The sequence below is a fragment of the Myodes glareolus genome, chromosome 1 (assembly GCF_982192425.1).
Source record: "Myodes glareolus chromosome 1, mMyoGla1.1, whole genome shotgun sequence".
NCBI lineage: Eukaryota > Metazoa > Chordata > Mammalia > Rodentia > Cricetidae > Myodes > Myodes glareolus.
Genome location: NC_142026.1, coordinates 70,795,455 through 70,815,525, shown reverse-complemented (window position 1 = coordinate 70,815,525; position 20,071 = coordinate 70,795,455). Strand labels below are relative to the sequence as shown.

At 42.9% G+C, this 20,071-nt stretch overlaps 1 protein-coding gene across 1 annotated transcript; it reads left to right on the top strand.

Annotated features, from left to right (window-relative positions):
* Nucleotides 1-737: 737 nt before the first annotated feature.
* LOC125395546 (uncharacterized) lies at nucleotides 738-19,805 on the top strand. Its single transcript, XM_048426984.3, is given in 6 exon segments — nucleotides 738-1,043; nucleotides 3,745-3,867; nucleotides 6,104-6,199; nucleotides 16,674-18,014; nucleotides 18,017-18,195; nucleotides 18,197-19,805. Coding segments are annotated over 6 exon segments (1,947 nt in total). The 5' UTR covers nucleotides 738-940; the 3' UTR covers nucleotides 18,302-19,805.
* The last annotated feature ends 266 nt before the right edge of the window (nucleotides 19,806-20,071 follow it).

The following is a 20,071-nucleotide window of genomic DNA, read 5'->3' as shown; positions in this document are numbered from 1 at the left end:
CCTCAAACTTAGAGATCCGTATGCTTCTTCCTCCCTGGTGCCACCACGCCACGCTTCCATCTCATTTTTTGAGATGGTAGGTCTATCAACATAAGCTCACCCATTTGGCTAGACTGGCTGATCAATGAAGTGCTGATCTCCTATCTCCAGTTCCCCAGCACTAAGATTACAAATGCATATCACTGTGTTCAATTTGTTCCAGGTTCTAGGGGGTTCTTCCACTCACGTATGCAGGCACACCTACGTTCACGAACATACAAAATAAGTAATAAATGAAAAGGGGTAGATCAGGAGTGGTGATACATGTGTAGACATCTGGGCTCCTGCAGAGTGCCCAGTTTCTCATCCTTATTTACCCAGATTTTTGGCAAAGATTCCAGACACACCCTCATCTCTAGTCTACATTTTACATCGGAAGAATGGCTTTCTCACCCAGTGCCCGAATCCTTTCTAGTGGTGTGCGCTGTTACTGTGTGGGTCTGTGCATGCCTACAATCTTAAAGTGTTCAGGAGACTGAGGCAGAACAATTTCAAGGCCTGCCTGGGCTGCTGAGGAAGGGAGTTCAAGGCCAACCTGTCTCAAAAACAAAAAAAAGTAAAACAATTTCAAGTAAAAAAAAAAAGCAATAGTTATATCTAAACTGGGACTGTGGTCTATTTTAGGAAAAGACAAGGGTTCCATTCTCAGGGTGGGCTCCAGCAGAGAAAGAACTACTTACCCAGAAGGCACAGCACAGGAGTCATGCGGCTCACTTGACAAATGAAAGACCTAATAAAGGACTCTACCACTCTGTCAAGGAGCTTGGCGATTCCGTGACGTCATCCTGGAGCGACCCTGTAGCCCATGCCCGCTGTAGAAATCCAAGCACCGCCCGAGGGCATCTCCTCTGAGAGGCAAATCTTGGAGATTGCACAGTGACGAGGTGCGGGCCTCCGTGTCATGGGCACAGCTGTCGTCAGCCAAGGTCGCCTTCCCGGGGCAGGACCGGGTCCGCCCCCCACGGGATCTCATGATGGCCTCGGCGCTGAGGGACTCCGGGCAGGTGGGTTGACGGAGATTTTCGATGCCTCCACGGTTTGGAAAGTCTGTCAGTCGTGAGAGCCTCTCGCTTCGTCTTTGTAGTTGTGTTTGTTTAGGAAGAGTGGCTCTGGATTACGGTACTCAATTTATTTCTTGTGTTAGGTCCCAAACCCGGAACACGCAGCGAGGTGCCTACTTAGCATATCAGAGCGGACCTGGCCGCCAGGCTCCCGCAGCTTCCCTCAGTCCCCACCTGTCCCAGGGTCCTCTTGGCGGGCACAGCTTGAAATGGATGCCTCTCAGCTAGTTATCCCCTACAGCTTCCTCATGTCAAGAATGTCAGGCCTCTGGTAGGTAATTTAAGAGATTGAAAAGGGGAATGAAGCTCCAGGCTAAGGGCTTTCATCAACTCACAATTCAATTAGACATGGTCTATAAGTCTCTTTTTTTGAAACAGGGTTTTTCTGTAGCTTTAGAACCTGTCCTGGAACTCTGGAGACCATGCTGGCCTTGAACTCACAGAGATCCACCCGCCTCTGCCTCCCGAGTGCTGAGATTAATTAAAGGCTCGCGCCACTGCCCAGCAAGTCTCTTATTCTTTCTGGTTGACCACTTATGATCTTGTTTCCTTTCCCTCTCTGGCTCACTGCTATTCAGTTGTACCCACCTGACTAAAAATTCCCTTTACTCTCTCCTTTACCGTTGCAGTTCACTCTGCCTCAGACAGTCCTCGAATCCTTGCCAGACCTTTCCCTGTAATTTCTGCTCATGTGTCATTTTTTTAGTATTATAAAATGTGTGTGTGTAAGTGTTCAAGTGTGCATGGGTTATAGCCACTCATGTGCAAGCAATGACTTGAGTGTGGAGGTCAAAGGACAATTGTTTAGGAATTGATTCTTCCCTACTTTTATTTGGGTTCTGGGACTCGACCTCAGGTGGTCTGGCTTGGAGGATAAGCACTTCTACTCTGAACTACCTCACCTGCCCAGATAGCACTCTTTAGTTCCTGTAAACCCAGCACTGGAGAGGCAGGAGCAGGAGGATTGCGAGTTCAAGGTCAGCCCTGGCTAGCAAATTTGAGGCCAGCTTGAACTGCTTATGACCTTGTCATAACAAAAATAAATAAGCAAAGACGTGAAACCCTTCTTGAATTAGTGGCTCTCTTTTAGCCCTAAGTCACTGATATATAGGTGACCAGATGCTGTTGAAGCTAACAGAAACTAAAACATTTAAGTGTGGTATTCTTTTGGTTTGGTTTGGTTTTGAGACAGGGTTTCTCTGCGCAATAATCCTGAGTGTCCTAGAACTTGCTTTGTAGACCAGGCTGGCCTCAAACTCTGCCACCTTCCTCCCCAGTGCTTGGATTAAAGGCGTGCACCACCACAGCCCAACCCAAGTATTGTATGCTTTATCGAAAATCTCATCTCAGTCTCATGGCTATTTTTTTTTAACCCATGTTTACCTTTTTCTGTTTTTCTGTGTTTTTTTTTTTCCTTTCTCATAGCTGTTGTTGCTGAAGTGAGAATTACTGTGTTGATGGAGGCTCAGAGATGAAGTGAGGTACCTAATGTTGCACAACTGTCGAGTGGTAGTTTCAGGAGCTTGCATTGAAACTCTAGGAGTCTGACTTTAGAACTGAGGACTTGTGAAGCGTTCAGCATGGGCAGGAAACTAGCTGGACCAGAGGAGCTCAAGAAGTGCTGTTCTTAACAGCATTGGTATTGGGTCCATTCTCATTACCATTATTTGTCATTGTGATACCCCAGACAGAACCACAACCCACAGTTTGTCTTCCTTGTTTTTTGCTTTCTAAGAGCGCCTGGCATGGGAGGTTGCTGCCCTTCGCACTGACGTATTATGCCATCTTAGCTTTGTTTTCTATTGCCATGATAAGATACCCTGACAAAGGCATTTGAAGGAAGCAGGGATCTATTTGGTTCGCGGTTCCGGGTCTGTCCTGAACAGAGAAGTCACTGCAGCAGGCATTTGAGAACCGGTTACAGCATGTTCATGGTCAGAAAGCAAGAGCAATGGATGCGTGCATGCTTGTGCTCCTCTCAGTTTTCTCTGGTTGGTTGCTTTTGAGGCAGGGTCTCACCGAGTAGCCCTGGCTGGCCTGGAACTCTCAGAGACCCATCTGTCTCTGCTTCTCAAAGTGCTAGGTTTGAGCCATCACACTCAGCATTTATTTTTATTCATTTGAAAGTAACTTTTGTTCATTTATGCATATGTAGGTTTGCATTTGGAAATCAGGGTTTGGGGAGCTGGGTTCTCGCCTCTTGCTATGTAAGATTCCAGGGGATAGATCGAGTTGTAAAGCTTGGCCCCAAGTGCCTTTTCATGGTGAGCCAACTCAGTGGCTCCACTTTCTCCTTTTATGTGCAGTCTAGGGCATAAACCCAGGCAATGGTGTCTTCTTTAGGTTGGGTCTTCCTACCTTAACATAATCAAGACCGATCTTCCATAGACACACCCACAGGCCATCCTGATCTAGACAGTCTCTCCTTGAGACTCTTTCCAGGTAATTGTTGATTGTGTCAGGTTGTCAGTTCATTATATACCCCAATAGCATATCTCTCCTCGTGGAGCCCAGGAAACAGCATAGCCTACAGGATGCGCTGTGTAGTTTGGGCGTTAATCTCTCTCTCTACCCTTTGAGCAAAGTACACATGACAGTCTACCGAGCAGCCCGAGGCCAACACTAATATGCTGTGACTTTTCAGGTGTGACCTTTGAGGATGTGGCTGTAGTTTTTACTCAAGAAGAGTGGGGGCAGCTGGCTCCAGCTCAGAGAACCCTGTACCAGGAGATGATGCTGGAAAACCATGGACTTCTGGTCTCTCTGGGTAAGTCTGTTACCTCCCCCTCCCAGGGGGGCAGGTGTTCTGCTTCCATTCTACCCTCTGGCTCCAGACCCTGATGGTGAAGAGGTCCTCTGAGCCTGCCTTTTCTTTCTACTGCTTCGGACATATTCTAGACTCATTCTTCCTGTGCTGTATCTCTTTGGGCAATAAACCTTTAGACTCCAAGGGTAATGTAGAGAGGATGGTAGAGGAAGGAAAGAGCATTTGGAAGAACCCAGAGGCAGAATTTCCAGATACTTTAGCTAGTGATTTTTCCTCACAGGATTTATTTTTATTATTCTTAGTCATTTGTATGTGTGTGTGTGTGAGTATGTGCAAACACCACGTCCAGCAGAAAGCTGATCCTAATGAGTCAAGAAGGAAGTCTGGTCCAACACAACTCAGTAGCTGGTATTGTTCAAACTTTGAGAGTTTGACAGCAGGCAGTTTATTTTAGACATATTTAAGCACAGGATACTTTAGAAAAAAGTTTCCTGGTGATAGTTAATTATATATATACACACACCAAAAGTTCCTGGAGCCACTGTTCTTTCCGGAGGTTACTGTGCTTATCAACATAGTTCCGGCATGGCCTTAGCTACAGTGGATTATAGAAAACCAGTACTTATTCGCTGTGGTAGTTCACACCTGTCTATAATCTTAGCACTTTGGAACCCAAGTCAAGAGGATCAGGAGTTTGAGGCTGCCCTAGGCTTAGATAGTGAGCCCTTAGTAAAGGGAGGGAAAGATGGGGGTGGAGGGAAGAAAAGAAAGAGGAGTGCAGGAAAGGCTTGCCTCTAAACTGAGCTAAATAGACTTGATTTTTGTCTTTTGTAGAATGATCTGTTCTCATGTAGCCCAACTGGCCTTGAACCCATTATATAGCTGAGATGACACTGAGTTCCTTATTATCCTGCCCCTATCTCTGAAGCGCTTGGATTATGCTGTGTCTTTGTGTGTGTGCACACTTGTGCTGTGTATTTGTGTGTGTGCACACTTGTGCTGTGTATTTGTGTGTGTGCACACTTGTGCTGTGTCTGTGTGTGTGCACACTTGTGCTGTGTCTTTGTGTGTGTGCACACTTGTGCTGTGTATGTGTGTGTGTGCACACTTGTGCTGTGTCTTTGTGTGTGTGCACACTTGTGCTGTGTATTTGTGTGTGTGCACACTTGTGCTGTGTATGTGTGTGTGTGCACACTTGTGCTGTGACCCATGGAACTCAGAAGATGACTTGTAGTACTCACTTCTCCCCACCACATAGATCTTGGAGGTCAGGTTAAGGCTTGGCGGCAAGCACCTTTAGCTGCCCTATTTATATTTATTTGGGGATGCGTTTTGTTTATTTTTAGACAGGGTCACTACATCAGGCAGGCCTTGAACTCAGAGAGCCATCTGTCTCTGCTTCCTGAATTCTGTGCGATGGAACACCATGACCAAAAGCAAGTTGGGGAGGGAAGGGTTTGTTTGTCTTTCATTTCCACACCATAGTCCATCATTGAAGACTATCGGGACAGGACTCAAACAGGGCAGGATCCTGGAGGCAGGAGCTGAAGCACAAGCCATGGAGGCGTGCTGCTTACTGGCTTGTTCTCCTGTAGAGAACCCAGCAACACCTACCTACTCGGTGGCACCATTCATGTGGGCTGGACCCGCCCACATCTTCACTAGTATAAAAATGCCCCACTGGCTTGCCTACAGACGAACCTGCTGGAGGTATTTTTCTCCTTGGAGGTTCCTCTTCCCAAATATGTCTAGGTTTGTGTCAAATTGGCAAAAACTAAAATATAAAATAAAATATAAATATAATATATAAATATAAATAAAATATAAAAATGTAAAATATAAAAATAAAAATACTTGGTTTTCTTTCTCAGTGCAAGGGGTGTCTCTGCACAGTCTAGGCAAGCTCTCTGCCACTGAGTTGTGTCCCTAGCCCTCCGTTTTGTTTTAAAACAAGGTTTCATCACAGTTGCCCAGGCAGGCTTGGCCTTGCTGTCTTCCTGCCTCAGCCTCTCCAGTAGCTGGATTATAGTCTTGTCCCACCAGGCACACCTTTTACAGTTTTTGACAAACTCTTTTAAATATAAGTTTCTAAGTCACATGTTAACTTTATTGATAATGCTGAGAGCAGCTTCATTCCAAGGTCAAATTCTGGTCCTGAAATCCCAGATGATATTGATGGTCTTTATCTCTTTTCAGGAAAAAAAAAATCCATGTGTTCGTATTTCTCTCCTTGAAGGGTATCCTGTTCCCAAATCTGAGCTGATGTGTCGGCTGGAGCACAGGCAGGAGCTGTGGCGGGTGATGAACGACCTTTCCGCAAGCGTCAGTGCAGGTAAAGGAAGTGGGTAGGGCTGGTGGGCTCTCCTGGGGACTCCCCTCTCTCTGCTCCTCTACCCTCTCTTCTTCTCACTCGCTCTCCTTTCTTTTTCTCTTTCCTTCCTTTCTGATTTTGTGTGTGTGTGCACATACATTCCACAATGTGCATACGGGAGTCAGAGGCCACCTTGTGCGAGCTGGGAGTTGGTCTCTCTTTCCACTGCGCAGACTCTTCTTATTAAGCCTGAATTATTAGTCTTGGCTGCAAACACCTTTACCCACCGAATCATCTCCTGAGCCCTCTGTTTCCTTTCATACTGGAACTTGACTAGAAAGTGGCGCATCAAAAGTAAGCTTTTCTTGTGCGGCAGAGGCAGGTGGATCTCTGTGAGTTCAAAGCCAGCCTGGTTTACAGAGCGAGTTCCAGGCTACAGTTCTGGGAGACAATGGGACCCTGTCTCAAAACACAAACAAAACATAAGCTTTACCTTTCCTGTTGTGTAGGTCGCTGTGGCACAGCGTGTCTTGTAAGACATTTACTTCTGGGGATGTGAAAGAATAGACTCAGTTCGACCTCAGAATAGCAGAGCAACCTTTGCTAGTGTGAGAGGTTGGTGCCCCAGTCCCTGTGACTCAGTATCTGGGGGTACAGCAGAAGGGTTTGTGCAGGACAGTAAGCGGGGAGAAGGCCAGAAACTGCTTTTTGTTGTTGTTTTGTTTTTTATAAACCATAGGATGAAAGAGAAGCCAGATTTCCTGTGAGTATGTGATGAGGGTTGGTTCTTTTCTGAAGTTCTATGGTGGGTAGGTTTCCTGAATCATTGGGCCTGTTTGTGGCCCTGTTTTTTGTTGTTGTTTTGTTTTTTAATTTTTTAAATTGTATTTATTTAATTAACTTTTTTCATTTATTTTATATACTGACCACAGTTCCCCCTCCCTCCTCTTCTACTGTAAGCTCTCCCTACTCCCATCTACCCTCCCTCTGTATCCACTCCTCCCCTGTCCAGAAAGGGGCAGGCCTCCCATGGACTTGAACAAAGCCTGGCACATCAAGGTAATCCAGCATGGGAACAGGTTCCCAAAAGGCAGCTGAACGCCAGGGCCAGGTCCTGATCTCACTGCCAGGAGCCTTACAAACAGACCAAACTACACAACCCTCACACATATGCAGAGGGCCTAGGTCAGTCCCATACAAATTCCCTAGCTGTTGGTCCAGAGTCTGTGACTTCCCACTCGCTCAGGTCAGCTGTCTCTGTGTGTTCCTCCATCATGATCTTGACCTCCTGGCTCATACAACCCCTCCTCCCTTTCTTCAGGACTCTCGGAGCTCCACCCAGTGTTGACTGTGGATCTCTGCATCTGCTTCTAACAGTTACTGGGTAAAAGACTCTCTGATGGTAATTAGGGTAGTCACCAGTCTGGTTACAGTAGATGGCCAGACCAGGCACCCTCTTCACTATTGCTAGGAGTCTTAATTGGGGTCATCTTATGGATTCCTAGGAGTTTCCTTGACACCAGGTTTCCCCCTAACCCTGAAATGCCCCCTATCAAGATATCTCTTTCCTTACTCTCCCTCTCCATCCCACCTTCAACCTCCCTCCAGCCCCCAACTTGCCCAACCCACCAACCCACTCCCTCAAGTTCCCATCCTCCCACCTCATCTCCAGTTTCCCCAGGAGATCTCTTTTTCCCTTCTCTGGGAATCCATGCATCCATCTTTGGTCCTCTTTGTTCTCTAGGCTCTGGGGCTATGAACTGTAGGCTGGTTATCTGTACTTTATTCCTAGTAGCCACTTAGGAGTGAGTACACATGATGGTTGTCTTTCTGGGTCTGTGTTACTTCACTCAGAATAATTTTTTTTCTAGTTCCATCTTTTTGCCTGCAAATTTCATGAGGTCATTGTTTTTTACAGCTGAGTAATGCTCCATTGTGTAAATGTATCATGTTTTCCTTATCCATTCTTTGGTTGAGAGACATCTAGGTCGTTTCCATGTTCTGGCTATTATGAATATTGCTGCTGTGAACATAGTTGAGCAAGTGTCCTTGTGGTATGAGTGTGCATCCTTTGCGTATATGCCCAAGATTTGTATTGCTGGGTCTTAAGGTAGATTGATTTCCATTATTCTGAGAAACTGCCATGTAGATTTTCAAAGTGGCTGTGCCAGTTTGTACTCAGACAAACAGTGGAGAAGTGTTCCCTTTACCCCACATCCTCTTCAACATAAGCTGTCATCAGTGTTTTTGATCTTAACCATTCTGACAATTGTAAGATGGAATCTCAGTCACTTTGATTTGCATTTTCCTGATGACTAAGGATTTTGAACAGCTCTATAAGTGTATTTCAGCCATTTGATATTCTTTGGTGGGAATTCTGTTTAGATTCGTACCCTATTTTTAAATTGGAATATTTGGTGTTTTGTTGTCTAGTTTCTTGTGTATATATTATTTGTGGCTATTGTAAAGGGTTTTGTTACTCTGATTTCTTTCTCAGGCCATTTGTCATTTGTATATAGGACGGCTATTGATTTATTTTTTCAGTTAATCTTGTATCTCACCACATTACTGAAGGTGTTTATCAGCTTTAGAAATTGTTCCCTGCTAGAATTTTCGGGGTCACTTATATATACTATCATATCATCTGCAAATAGTGAAAGTTTAACTCTTTCTTTTCAGTTTATATCCCCTGATTTCCTTTTGTTGTCTTATTGATCTAGTTAGAACTTTGAACACTATATTGAATAGATATGGAGAGAGTGGACAGCCTTGTATTGTTCCTAATTTTAGTGGGATCACTTTGAGTTTCTCTCCATTTTATTTGGTGTTGGCTGTTGGCTTGCTGTATATTGTTTTTATTATGTTAAGATATGCTCCCTGTATCCCTGATCTCTCCAAGACCTTTATCATGATGAGGTGTTGCATTTTGTCAAAGGCATTTTCAGCATCTAAGGAGATCATCATGTGTTTTTTTTTTTTCTTTCAGATTGTTTATATGGTGGATTACATTGACAGATTTTTGTATGTTGAACCATCCGTGCATCTCTGGGGTGAAGCCTACTTGATCATGGTAGATGATATTTTTTTTTAATTTAATATGTTCTTGGATTTGGTTTGCCAGTATTTTATTGAGTATGTTTGCATCAATGTTCATGAGGGAGATTGATTTGTAATTCTCTTTCTTTGTTGCATTTGTGTGATTTGGGTATCAGTAACTGTAACCTCATAAAAAAGAATTTGGCAATGTTCCTTCTGTTTATGTTGTGTGGAACACTTTGAGGAGCAGAGATATTAACTTTTCTTTGAAATTCTGGTAGAATTTTGCACTGAAACCATCAGGCCCTGGGGTGGTTTTTTTTTTTTTTTGGTTTGTTTTTTGGTTTTTTGTTTTGTTTTGTTTGGTTGGGAGACATTTAATGACTGCTTCTATTACCTTAGGGGTTATAGGTCTATTTAAGTTGTTTATCTGATCTTGATTTAGTTTTGGTATGTGGTACCTATCAAGAAAAGTATCTATTTCTTTTAGATTTTTCAGTTTTATGGAGTACAGGTTTTTGAAGTATGATTTTTCTTTCCTTAGTGTCTATTATTATGTCCTCTTTTCATTTTGTTAATTTGAATGTTCTCTCTCTGCATTTTGGTCAGTTTGGATAAGGGAGTAGCCTAACCTAATGGGCCAATCAGCATTATAACTTATAGAGTCCTCTGTGTGGGTGATTTTCTCTGGGACTAAACAGCTGGGGAAACTGGGCAAGACAAAAACACAAACAAGCAGGCCCGGCCTTCATCATGTTACAGAATGGCGCCCAACGTGGATAACTGAATCCACAGAAAGCCTGGGAACGCTTGGGAAAGATTAGAGTAAAGCATTTCAGTTTTCAGCCGTAGCAGGAAAAAAGCTGCACTGTTTTAAAATGCTGGCTTTCTGGGCCATCCTGCCAGGGAAAACTCTGACTCTTTCAAGCAGGCAGTCCAGACTATGGAAACACTGTTGCAGCTTGCTTCCTGGCAAGGACCTTGAAACGCCTTAAGAGCTTTTGACTGTTGTTTTCTCCATATTCCTTAGCAAATTAAAGACCCACGTGGTCAGAAAAAGAGAGATATACAGTAAAGAGAGATTCAAAGAGTAAGAAAACCTCTAAATGGTTTACATTGTGTTAAAAATATATACAGGCTAAAGAGGCTAAAGGTTAACTTCTCAGAGTAAAAAAAAAAAAAAAGAAAGAACGAATAGCCTGGGAGGCAGAGACAGACAGATCTCTGGGAGTTCAAAGATAGCCTGGTCTACAGACAGGAAGTGGAAATGATGCAAGGAGAGCAGGAAACTTCTGGGGAAGAGGAAGTTGATTCCCCCCACTCCTGCCCAGATCACCGAAGCAGCAGGATGTGAGCTGCCCCACTGAAAAAGGTACAGAGCCACATGGCTAACATAGATCAGAAAAATGGGTTAATCAAGATGTGAGAGCCAGTAAGAAGCCTGACCTAATGGGCCAATCAGCATTATAACTTATAGAGATCTCAGTGTGGTTTTTCTCTGGGACTAAACAGCTGGGGGGCCGGGCAGGACCGAAAACCCCCAACAAACAGGCCCCCTCTTGTTACATAACGGTTTGTGAGCATGATTAATAAAAACTCATAGAATTTGGGGTTCAACCTGAAAGTCCGAAAAACAAAGCAGCTAGCCATTGGCTTTTACCTCCACCTCAGTCCAAAATGGTGATCCTGCCTCCGGGAATCTCAGAATGAGACTGAGCCTCAGAGCTGTCTCCCCCATTTTATATTCCTCTTTAGTTATGGCATTAAAGGCATTCACCACAGAGATTAAAGGCATGCACCGCTCAGTTTCTATGGCAACTAGTGTGGCCACTGGGATTAGAGGAGTATGTTACCACTGCCTGGTAGTAAGGCTGACCAGTGGGGCTGTTTTACTCTCTGATCTCCAGTCAAGCTTTATTTATTTAAATACAAGTGAAATGCCACCACATTTCCTCATATTATCTAACATAAAAAGAACTAAAACTAATACAAGAAAAAGTATATACAAGAAGTACAATAACTATATGCAATATATACAGACAATAGATATATCAACAATGCCTAATCCATTTGCATTTGACAAATTCAGAGAAAATACTCTATATCTATCCTATCCTGGTGAATCCAAAGTCTTGTACTTAATTTATATTCTATCATAACTTGCATTACCATTCAAAACTCTTTGATATCTCTCAACATCTAGAGATTGAGCCCTTATGGACTGACTCTCTGTAGCCCCAATAACCTTGGTTAGGGTTTCTTTTTATTTTTTTTATTACTTTATAAATAATACCATTCAAAATTTCCACTTCCTCCCCTTCTCCCATTTCCCTTCTGCTCCCCCACTCACCCTCTCCCCTCACCCTCCAGTCCTAAGAGAGGGCAGGGTACCCTGCCCTGTGGGAAGTCCAAGGCCCTCCCCCCTACATCCAGACTTAGGAAGGTATGCATAAAAATAGACTAGGATCCGAAAAAGCCAGGACATGCAGTAAAGACAAATCCCAGTGTCATTATCATTGGCTTCTCAGTCTGCCCCAAATGTCAGCCACATTCAGAGAGTCCGGTTTGATCCCATGCTCCCATGCTCAGTCATTGCCAGTCCAGCTGGATTTGGTGAGCTCCCATTAGATCAGGCACACTGTCTCAGTGGGTGGGCCAACCCCTCGCGGGGGTTATTCCAATTTTTTTGTATTTGTTGAGGTTTGTTTTGTTACCGAGTATGTGGTCAGTTTTTTAGAAGGTTCCATGAGGTGCTGAGAAGAAGGTATATTCCTTTCTGTTTGAATGGAATATTCTAAAGATGTCTGTTAGGTCCATTTGAGTCCTAACATCTGTTAGTTCTCTTATTTCTCTGTTCATTTTTTGTCTGATTGACCTGTCCAGTGGTAAGAAGGGAGTGTTGAAGTCTCCTACTATTAGTGTGTGGGATTTTATGTATGATTTAAGCTTTAGAAGTGTTTCTTTTGCATATGAGGGTGCCGGCAAGGACATTTTCTTGCCCAGTGGCTAACTTTTGCCACAAAGAAAGTAAGCTCCATGTAGAGTTTCTTCAATGTCCATTATCTTCTGTGAAGAAGATTGGTGCTGCCAGGAGCAGACATGTCTCATTGTCATGAAAAAGAAGAACCTAGGTTATTTATTATTATTATTTATTTTGTTTTATTTTTGTTTTTTGAGACATGGTTTCTCTGTATAGCCCTGGCTGTCCTGGAACTAGCTCTGTAGCTCAGGCTAGCCTCAAACTCCCAGTGATCCGCCTACCTCTGTCTCCCAAGTGCTAGGATTAAAGACATGAGCTACCACCGCCTCGTGAACCTAGGTTATTAAAACATCTTAAATGCCATATTCTGTAGATCTCTGAAAAGCTTGATGATGGATGACCTGTCTATCTAAAATTTATCTTTGTTTGACCTTGAAAACACACCTAATGTAACTATAAGTTCATTTATACTAGATGACTAATTATTAACCTGAATTTTTTATTATTCTAAACAGTTGGTAATAATAATTTTCAAGGACTAGAGATTTGTATTACATTGTTAAATGAGCTATACAGGTATAATATCTTGAACAAGATTAGAAATATATGTACAGTATGTTTTAACAAAATCTCAAATTTGTATCAATATACAGAATTTGTATACCATGTACAAAAAAATCCAATCCAGCGTAAAACATTTAAAACTAATAGTTGCTTTTAAAAGTGATTTTAATAATCTACCTTTTTATCTTATCTATTTCCTCCATTTTTCTTTTCAGAGTAGATTCAATAATCTACCTTGTTATCTTATCATATCTATATCTCCCCCTTTTTCTCTTTTTTCTTCCTTCCTTTCTTGCTTTTTTCTTTCTTGTTTGCTTGCTTCCTGTTGTCTTTTGCACTTTTCTGTGGACACCCGAACCTCGAAACAGGCGCGCGCTTTCCTGACTCGAGCCCACGAGAACGGACAATTGTCCTAGGGGTTTGAACAGAGACGACACACACACACAAAGAGACTTGGCTCATCTGCCGAGGAGCAGCGGCAAATGGCAGCTTTATTAAGCATAAGTCGGGTATATATACTGTGGGGCAGAAAGACACCAGCCCCCCATCAGGAACAAGGAAAGAGAAAAGTCAGGGGGCCGCACCCAAGGTCGGAGAGCAGCTGAACAGAGAAAAGAGGAAGCCAGGTGGGCGTGCTTAGGTTCAGGGACGAGCTGACCCGGGAACCTTGTCTGCGGCGAGAACCTTGCTTGCAGGTGGAACTACCATAACAGTTAAGGGAGAGTTCTTTCTAAGCTACACCTTTGGGCCGTAGACAAAACTGACAAAACAGGAGAAGGCAGTTCTATGCCACACCCTTAAGCTGATGCAGTGGAACCAGGAAGCAGAACAGCCCTGCATAGCGCCTCAGGAAAATGGGGAACCTGTGCACCTACAGCTTCCTTCTTTCCTTCTTCTCTCTCTTGCTCTTTTTCTTTCTTTGTTTTTTTGAGACAGGGTTTCTCAGATTATGGAGCCAAATCTGAAACTCTGTAGACCAGGCTGACCTCAAACTCACAGAGATTCTCCTGCCTCTGCCTCCCAAGTGCTGGGATTAAAGACATGCACCACTACCGCCCAGCCTTTGTTTCTTTTCAAAACAAAATCCTACCTATATCCTCCCTTTTTTTCTTTTCAGAGTAGATTCGATAATCTACCCCTTTATCTTATGTCTATCTTCCTTCTTTTTTGTGTTTTTAAAACATGAACCTTGAATCTAATCTCCTTTGTTCAGTTTTTTTCCCTGACCATTGCCAATAATAACTTGTAACCAGCATTCTAAACAAAGACAAACATCTGTAATCCATTTTTTGAGAATGTGGGTATAGTTTTCTAGACTACTTTTTGCTGATTGGGAGCATTGGTAATCTTATGGGGAGTCAAAGAAAATTTAGGATTATGGTCAAGTCCTGACTTGAGTATCCTGTGAGACTGGATCATCTCAGCCAACAGTCTTGAAACTGTTCTGAACGTAAAACTCAGAGGAAACTGCAACAGAGATGCTCTAAAATGTTGGATTATCTTGACCATCGCGCCTATTGGACATTTTTTTAGGGGGTCTTCCTTGATCAAACCTTATTTTTCTTAACTCAGAATGAATCCACAGCCTCTCACTTCCTATGGAAACAAAACCAAAACCTTGTCTCCAAAGTAACACATCTTTTGACTTAAGTTTTGAAGTCAAGGCATTTTCAAAATATATAGGTTGTATTAATCCAGCAGCATTAATAATCAAATGTCTTTTAGCAGCTGTTGCTCTTTTCTCAGCAGTCAATTCAAAGACAACAAAATAATATACAGTATTCAGATTTTCTGTGTATTTTCCATCTTTACATAGAAGCTAAGCTGGGGCAGATGGGAGCTGGGAGCATTAGTTTTTCTCCTGAACTCAGGTGTCTAGGTTTGGAATTGACTCTGGTCTGAGCCAGTGGCCAAAAAGCCTCAGGCAAATGGCGCTTTTTTTTTTTTTTTGTAAATTTGTACCCCACATTAGGTTCTAAATGAAGCATGACTAATAAAAACTCATAGAGAGAATTTGGGGTTCAACCTGAAGATCTAAAAAGCAAAGCAGCCAGCCACTGGCTCTTACCTCCACCTCAGTCTGAAATGGTGATCCTGCCTCCAGGAGTGTCAGAATGAGATTGTGCCTAAGAGCTGTCTCCTCCTGTTTTGTAATCCTCTCTAGTTCTGGGATTAAAGGTGTTCACCACTGGGATTAAAGACATGCACCGCCCAGTTTCTATGGCAACTAGTGTGGCTACTGGGTTTAAAGGTGTGTGTTACCACTGCCTGGTAGTAAGGCTGACCAGTGGGGCTGTTTTACTCTCTGATCTTCAGGAAAACTTTATTTTTAAAATACAAGTGAAATGCCACTACAGGTTTGTCTACCTTGTTTATTTTCTTAAAGAACCAACTCTTTGTTTCATTGATTCTTTGTATTCTCTTTGTTTCTATTTTTTGATTTCAGCCCTGAGTTTGATTATTTCCTCTATTGCCTGGTTTTAAGGTGGGGGATTTCCTCTCAGTCTCATGTTTCTCTCTGAACTCTTGAGCTGTGCTCTGTTTACCACCATTTCTCATCTCTTTCACTCACTCTGAGTTGTAGGGTGATACTAAAATGAACAGTTCTTTACCAGAGCCCTCGTGCATGGCCTCCTTTGGTCCATAGCCTACCTAGCACTTGGTGCTCCAATGGTGGGTTCTCCTCGGGTTTTGCTAATCAGATGGAGACACCGTAGTATTTCTTTCTTTCTTTTTTTTTCTTTTTTCTTTTTTTTAAATATTTATTTATTTATTTATTATGTATACAATATTCTGTCTGTGTGTATGTCTGGTGCCAGAAGACGGCACCAGACCTCATTACAGATGGTTGTGAGCCGCCATGTGGTTGCCGGGAATTGAACTCAGGACCTTTGGAAGAGCAGGCAATGCTCTTAACCTCTGAGCCATTTCTCCAGCTCCCTTCTTTTTTTTTTCTTATTGGGAAGGTGGGGTTAGTAGCTTAGTATTAGATATTTGACGATTCTGTATCTTCTGTGAAATAAATCAGATAAGTGCTTTTAAAAAAAAATATTAACTTAAAGTTCTTTGCACATTCTTTTCTTTCTCACTTTCTATTTCATTCAAAAGCCTCAGACATGCTAGGCAAGTGCTTACTACTTAATTACACCCCAGCCCACACTCACAATACTTTTATTAGTTCTGAATGCTACAAATATACTTTTCCGGTTTTTAAAGTCGTGTTTTTATAGGTCTATTGGGCTGGCCCTCAAGCTGTCTATGTAGCCCAGGCTGATCTCAAACTTGTGACCTTTTATCTCTGTCTCCTGAGTGAGACACCAGACTGTTGTTGTTTTCACCACCTTTTTTATTTTGTGCATGTGTGTACATTCATATATGTAGGTATGTATGTATGTATGTATGTATGTATGTGCTACAGAACATGGGTGAAGCTCAGAGGGCAGCGTTCAGGAGCCAGTTCTCTGCTTTTATCTTGTGTCCCAGGTATTAGACTCAGGTTGTCAGGCTTGGTGGCAGTCGATTTTACCCCCCTTGGTTTTCACTAGTCCCTGGGCTAGCTACTGTTTAGGAGCTAATAATGAGCTGCCTTTATGGATATACTAAGTCAGGAATTCTTTGTTTCTGTTTGTTTGTTTGTTTTTCGAGACAGGGTTTCTCTCGGTGTAACAGCTCTGTCTATTCTGGACTTGCTTGTAGACCAGGCTGGACTCTAAGTCAGGAGTTGTGAGTGTCTACCCTAGGCTCTCTTTCCCATCATCTACACTTTAATTTGCTCTGCTGTTTAGAACCAGGAATTCAGGAATCCCCAAAGAAGCAAATTACAAACCAGGATTAACAGTCATGTTTTTCTTTAACATGGAACTTTTATTTTTTCTGTTTTTTTTTTATCATTCTGGTATGTGTTACTTATTTCAGGTAATGGAAAAACCAAGGCCACAGAACTTACCACGTGTGAGTCAGCACTATCTAAGGCTGTCTCATGCCAAGGCAAGTTCACAAAAGAAGTCTCAAAGGACTCCCAGTCAATGCAAACTCCTGATCAGATTGGTTCCTCGAAAATGCAGCAAGAATACTTTCAAACAGGGATAGAGCCCCAGAGCAAGCTGCTTCCTGGGAAAATCAGCCTTGGACGTGATAGCTTAGGGACAGCTGAAGGTGTGTGTTCAAGGGTTAGACAGAAGCATGTCTCTTCAGGAAATGCCGTCCATAATTGTGACTCGCATGAGTCAGATAAGGACCCTGTAATCCAGGAGGAGGAAAGTGTCTTCAAATGTCATCATTGTGGCAAAGTATTCAGAAAGAAGCGCCTGCTTGCTCGGCATGAGAGGAGTCACTCTGGAGTGAAGCTGTATGAGTGTACCGAGTGTGGGAAGGCCTTCAGCAAGAGCACATACCTTCTTCAGCATCAGATGGTTCATAGTGGGGAGAAGCCTTATAAGTGCATGGAGTGCGAGAAGGCCTTCAGCCGCAAATCCCACCTCATACAGCACCGGCGGATCCACAGTGGGGAGAAGCCGTATAAATGTGACGAATGTGGCAGGGCTTTCACACACCGCTCTACTTTTGTCTCACATAGCAGGAGCCACACTGGAGAGAAACCTTTTGTCTGTAAAGAATGTGGAAAAGCTTTTCGAGACAGGCCAGGCTTCATTCGCCACTACATCATCCACAGTGGAGAGGACCCGTCCGAGTGCTTTGAGTGCGGACAGGTCTTTAAGCACAGGTCCTACCTCATGTGGCACCAGCGGACACACACTGGGGAGACGCCATACGAGTGCAGTGAGTGTGGGAAAGTCTTCCTGGAGAGCGCAGCCCTGATCCACCACTACGTGATCCACACCGGGGAGAAGCCCTTTGAGTGCCTCGAGTGTGGCAAGGCCTTCAACCACAGGTCGTACCTCAAGAGGCATCAGCGCATTCACACTGGGGAGAAGCCGTACGTGTGCGGCGAGTGTGGGAAAGCCTTCACCCACTGCTCTGCCTTCATCTTGCATAAAAGAGCCCACACTGGAGAGAAGCCCTTTGAGTGCAAAGAATGTGGGAAAGCCTTTAGCAATAGAGCTGATCTTATTGGCCACTTCAGCATCCACACTGGGGAGAAGCCCTATGAGTGTACGGAGTGCGGGAAGGCCTTCAACCGTAGGTCAGGACTCACTAGGCACCAGAGGATTCATAGTGGGGAGAAACCCTATGAATGCGTCCAGTGTGGGAAAACCTTTTGTTGGAGCACAAGCCTCATTCGCCACGCCATCATCCACAGGGGGAGAAGCCCTATGAATGCAGGGACTGTGGGAAGGCCTTCAGCCGCAGCTCCTCCCTCACTCAGCATCGAAGGATGCACAGTCAGACAAACCCTGCCAGTGAAGCAGATGAGGAAAAGCCTTTCACAGGTGGGCAGACTTTTGTCAACATCCAAGAACTTCTATTGGGAAATGGCTTTTTTTAATGTTACCTCTGAGGAAAATCTTTTCCAGACAGAAACATCTTACGTAACACGTGCTAATTCATACCAAAGAGAAACCCCACAAGTGTCTTCACTGTGAGAAAACTTGTCGCAGATTGCTGCTTGTCATATGAAAACATTAGATAGTGAGCATTGTTTTCCAGCCGACAATGTAGGAGAGACACCCAGTTTGTACTTCGCACTCATGGAAACCTTCAACTGTATCTTTCTCCTACTTTGAAGTGCAGTGTTAACTCAGGAATTTTTGTGAGGAGGAGGTGACATAGGAATGAAAACTTGAAGCACCATTTTCATGCTGCACTACTAAGTCTTTGGCATTTGCTAGTGAATTTCTAATGTGGGTGGAGAGAACTTTGGGTTAGGGAGTAAAGGAGTAAAGGACCTCGACCCTTTAGATGTCTTGTGTTTGTGTATACATACATACATACATATAAAGAGAGAGAGAGACTATATATGAATATATATTTATATATATATGAATATATATATATTTCATAGTGATTCTAAATTATGTCAAATAGCCAAACCAATACATGACCTTAACGTAGTTTAGCATTTTGGTGTATAGATACCTTATTGTCACAGTTCCCTTTGTTTTTCCTGTACCCATTCCATTGTTTTTCTTCTTCTTGGAATTACAGACCTTCTGTAATTTCCTTTCTAATTAATGAATTTTATCTATGCTAGGCTGGTGACATTCTCATTTTCTTCCATCTAAGGATGTCTTCACATTCCCTTCTTTTCTTGGATGTAGTGTTTATGGCATATAGGATCTCTGGTGGGCAACTCTTCTCAGTATTATTCCATCCCTTCCATTTCTTCTCTCCACTGTGGTATCTGAGTAGAAATCTGCTACTAACTGAACTGTTCTTAGTCTGCCCTTTCAGTTGAGGTATATTCAAAATGCTTTTCTCTGTAATGTTCAAGTTTGTGATGTGCTGGGTATAAAAATTTTTGAGTTTCTTTTTCTTTGTGTTTTGATAGTGTCCTGATATGTACTCTGTAACCCAGGCTAGCTCTGAACTTAAAGCGGCCCTTTTGTCTTGGTGTCCTGAAGAGTGGGATCCTAGCTATGAGAGTGTATCTTGATTAATATTGATACTTCTTTCTTTCTGAAGGCTTATGCTCTTTGACAAACTTGGGAGATTTAAAGTTATTTTTTCATCCCCATTCTTTCTGTTCTTTTCCAGGAATTTCACTAATATGGATAATAAATACTTTGTTATTGGGCTCTTACTTTGTTTTATTTTTTCTATATTAATTAATGACTGTTGATTTGAAATGCCATGACTTTCTTTTGTCATGACTACTGTACTGTTGCACTTCCCCTTTAATTCTGTTTTTAGAGTTTCCGATGTCTTAATTTGTATTTTGTTGTTTTGTTGTGTTTGTTTGTTTTGAGATGGAGTCTCATATAGCACTTGCTGTCCTCAAACATACCGTGTATTCAGGAAAGACCTCGAGCTCCTTATTCCCCTGCCTCCACCTCACCCATGACTGTTTTTAAACCTTTTATTCCTATGCTAAGTTTATAATGCCAAAGAAGGATTCCTGAAAAAAAATAAAAGTGTGTATTCAAAGTCTGATGGCTTTGTAGTGTTTTCTTCTTTCTTGATTCTTGATTCAGAAAGTTACCTGGAAGAATAGAAGTCGGTAGTGGTAACCAACTGGTTGACCCATGTATATGATATGTTTAAAAAAAGAAGAAGAAGGAGAAGTAGTAGTAATAGTAGCAGCAGCAGTCGTTGTCGTCCAGCCAGGACATCTGGTGAACTCACATCCAGAAGGAAGAAATGAGTGGCTAAGTTCAGCCAGACATCTGGTCAACCTACTGCATCCACCAAGGAGT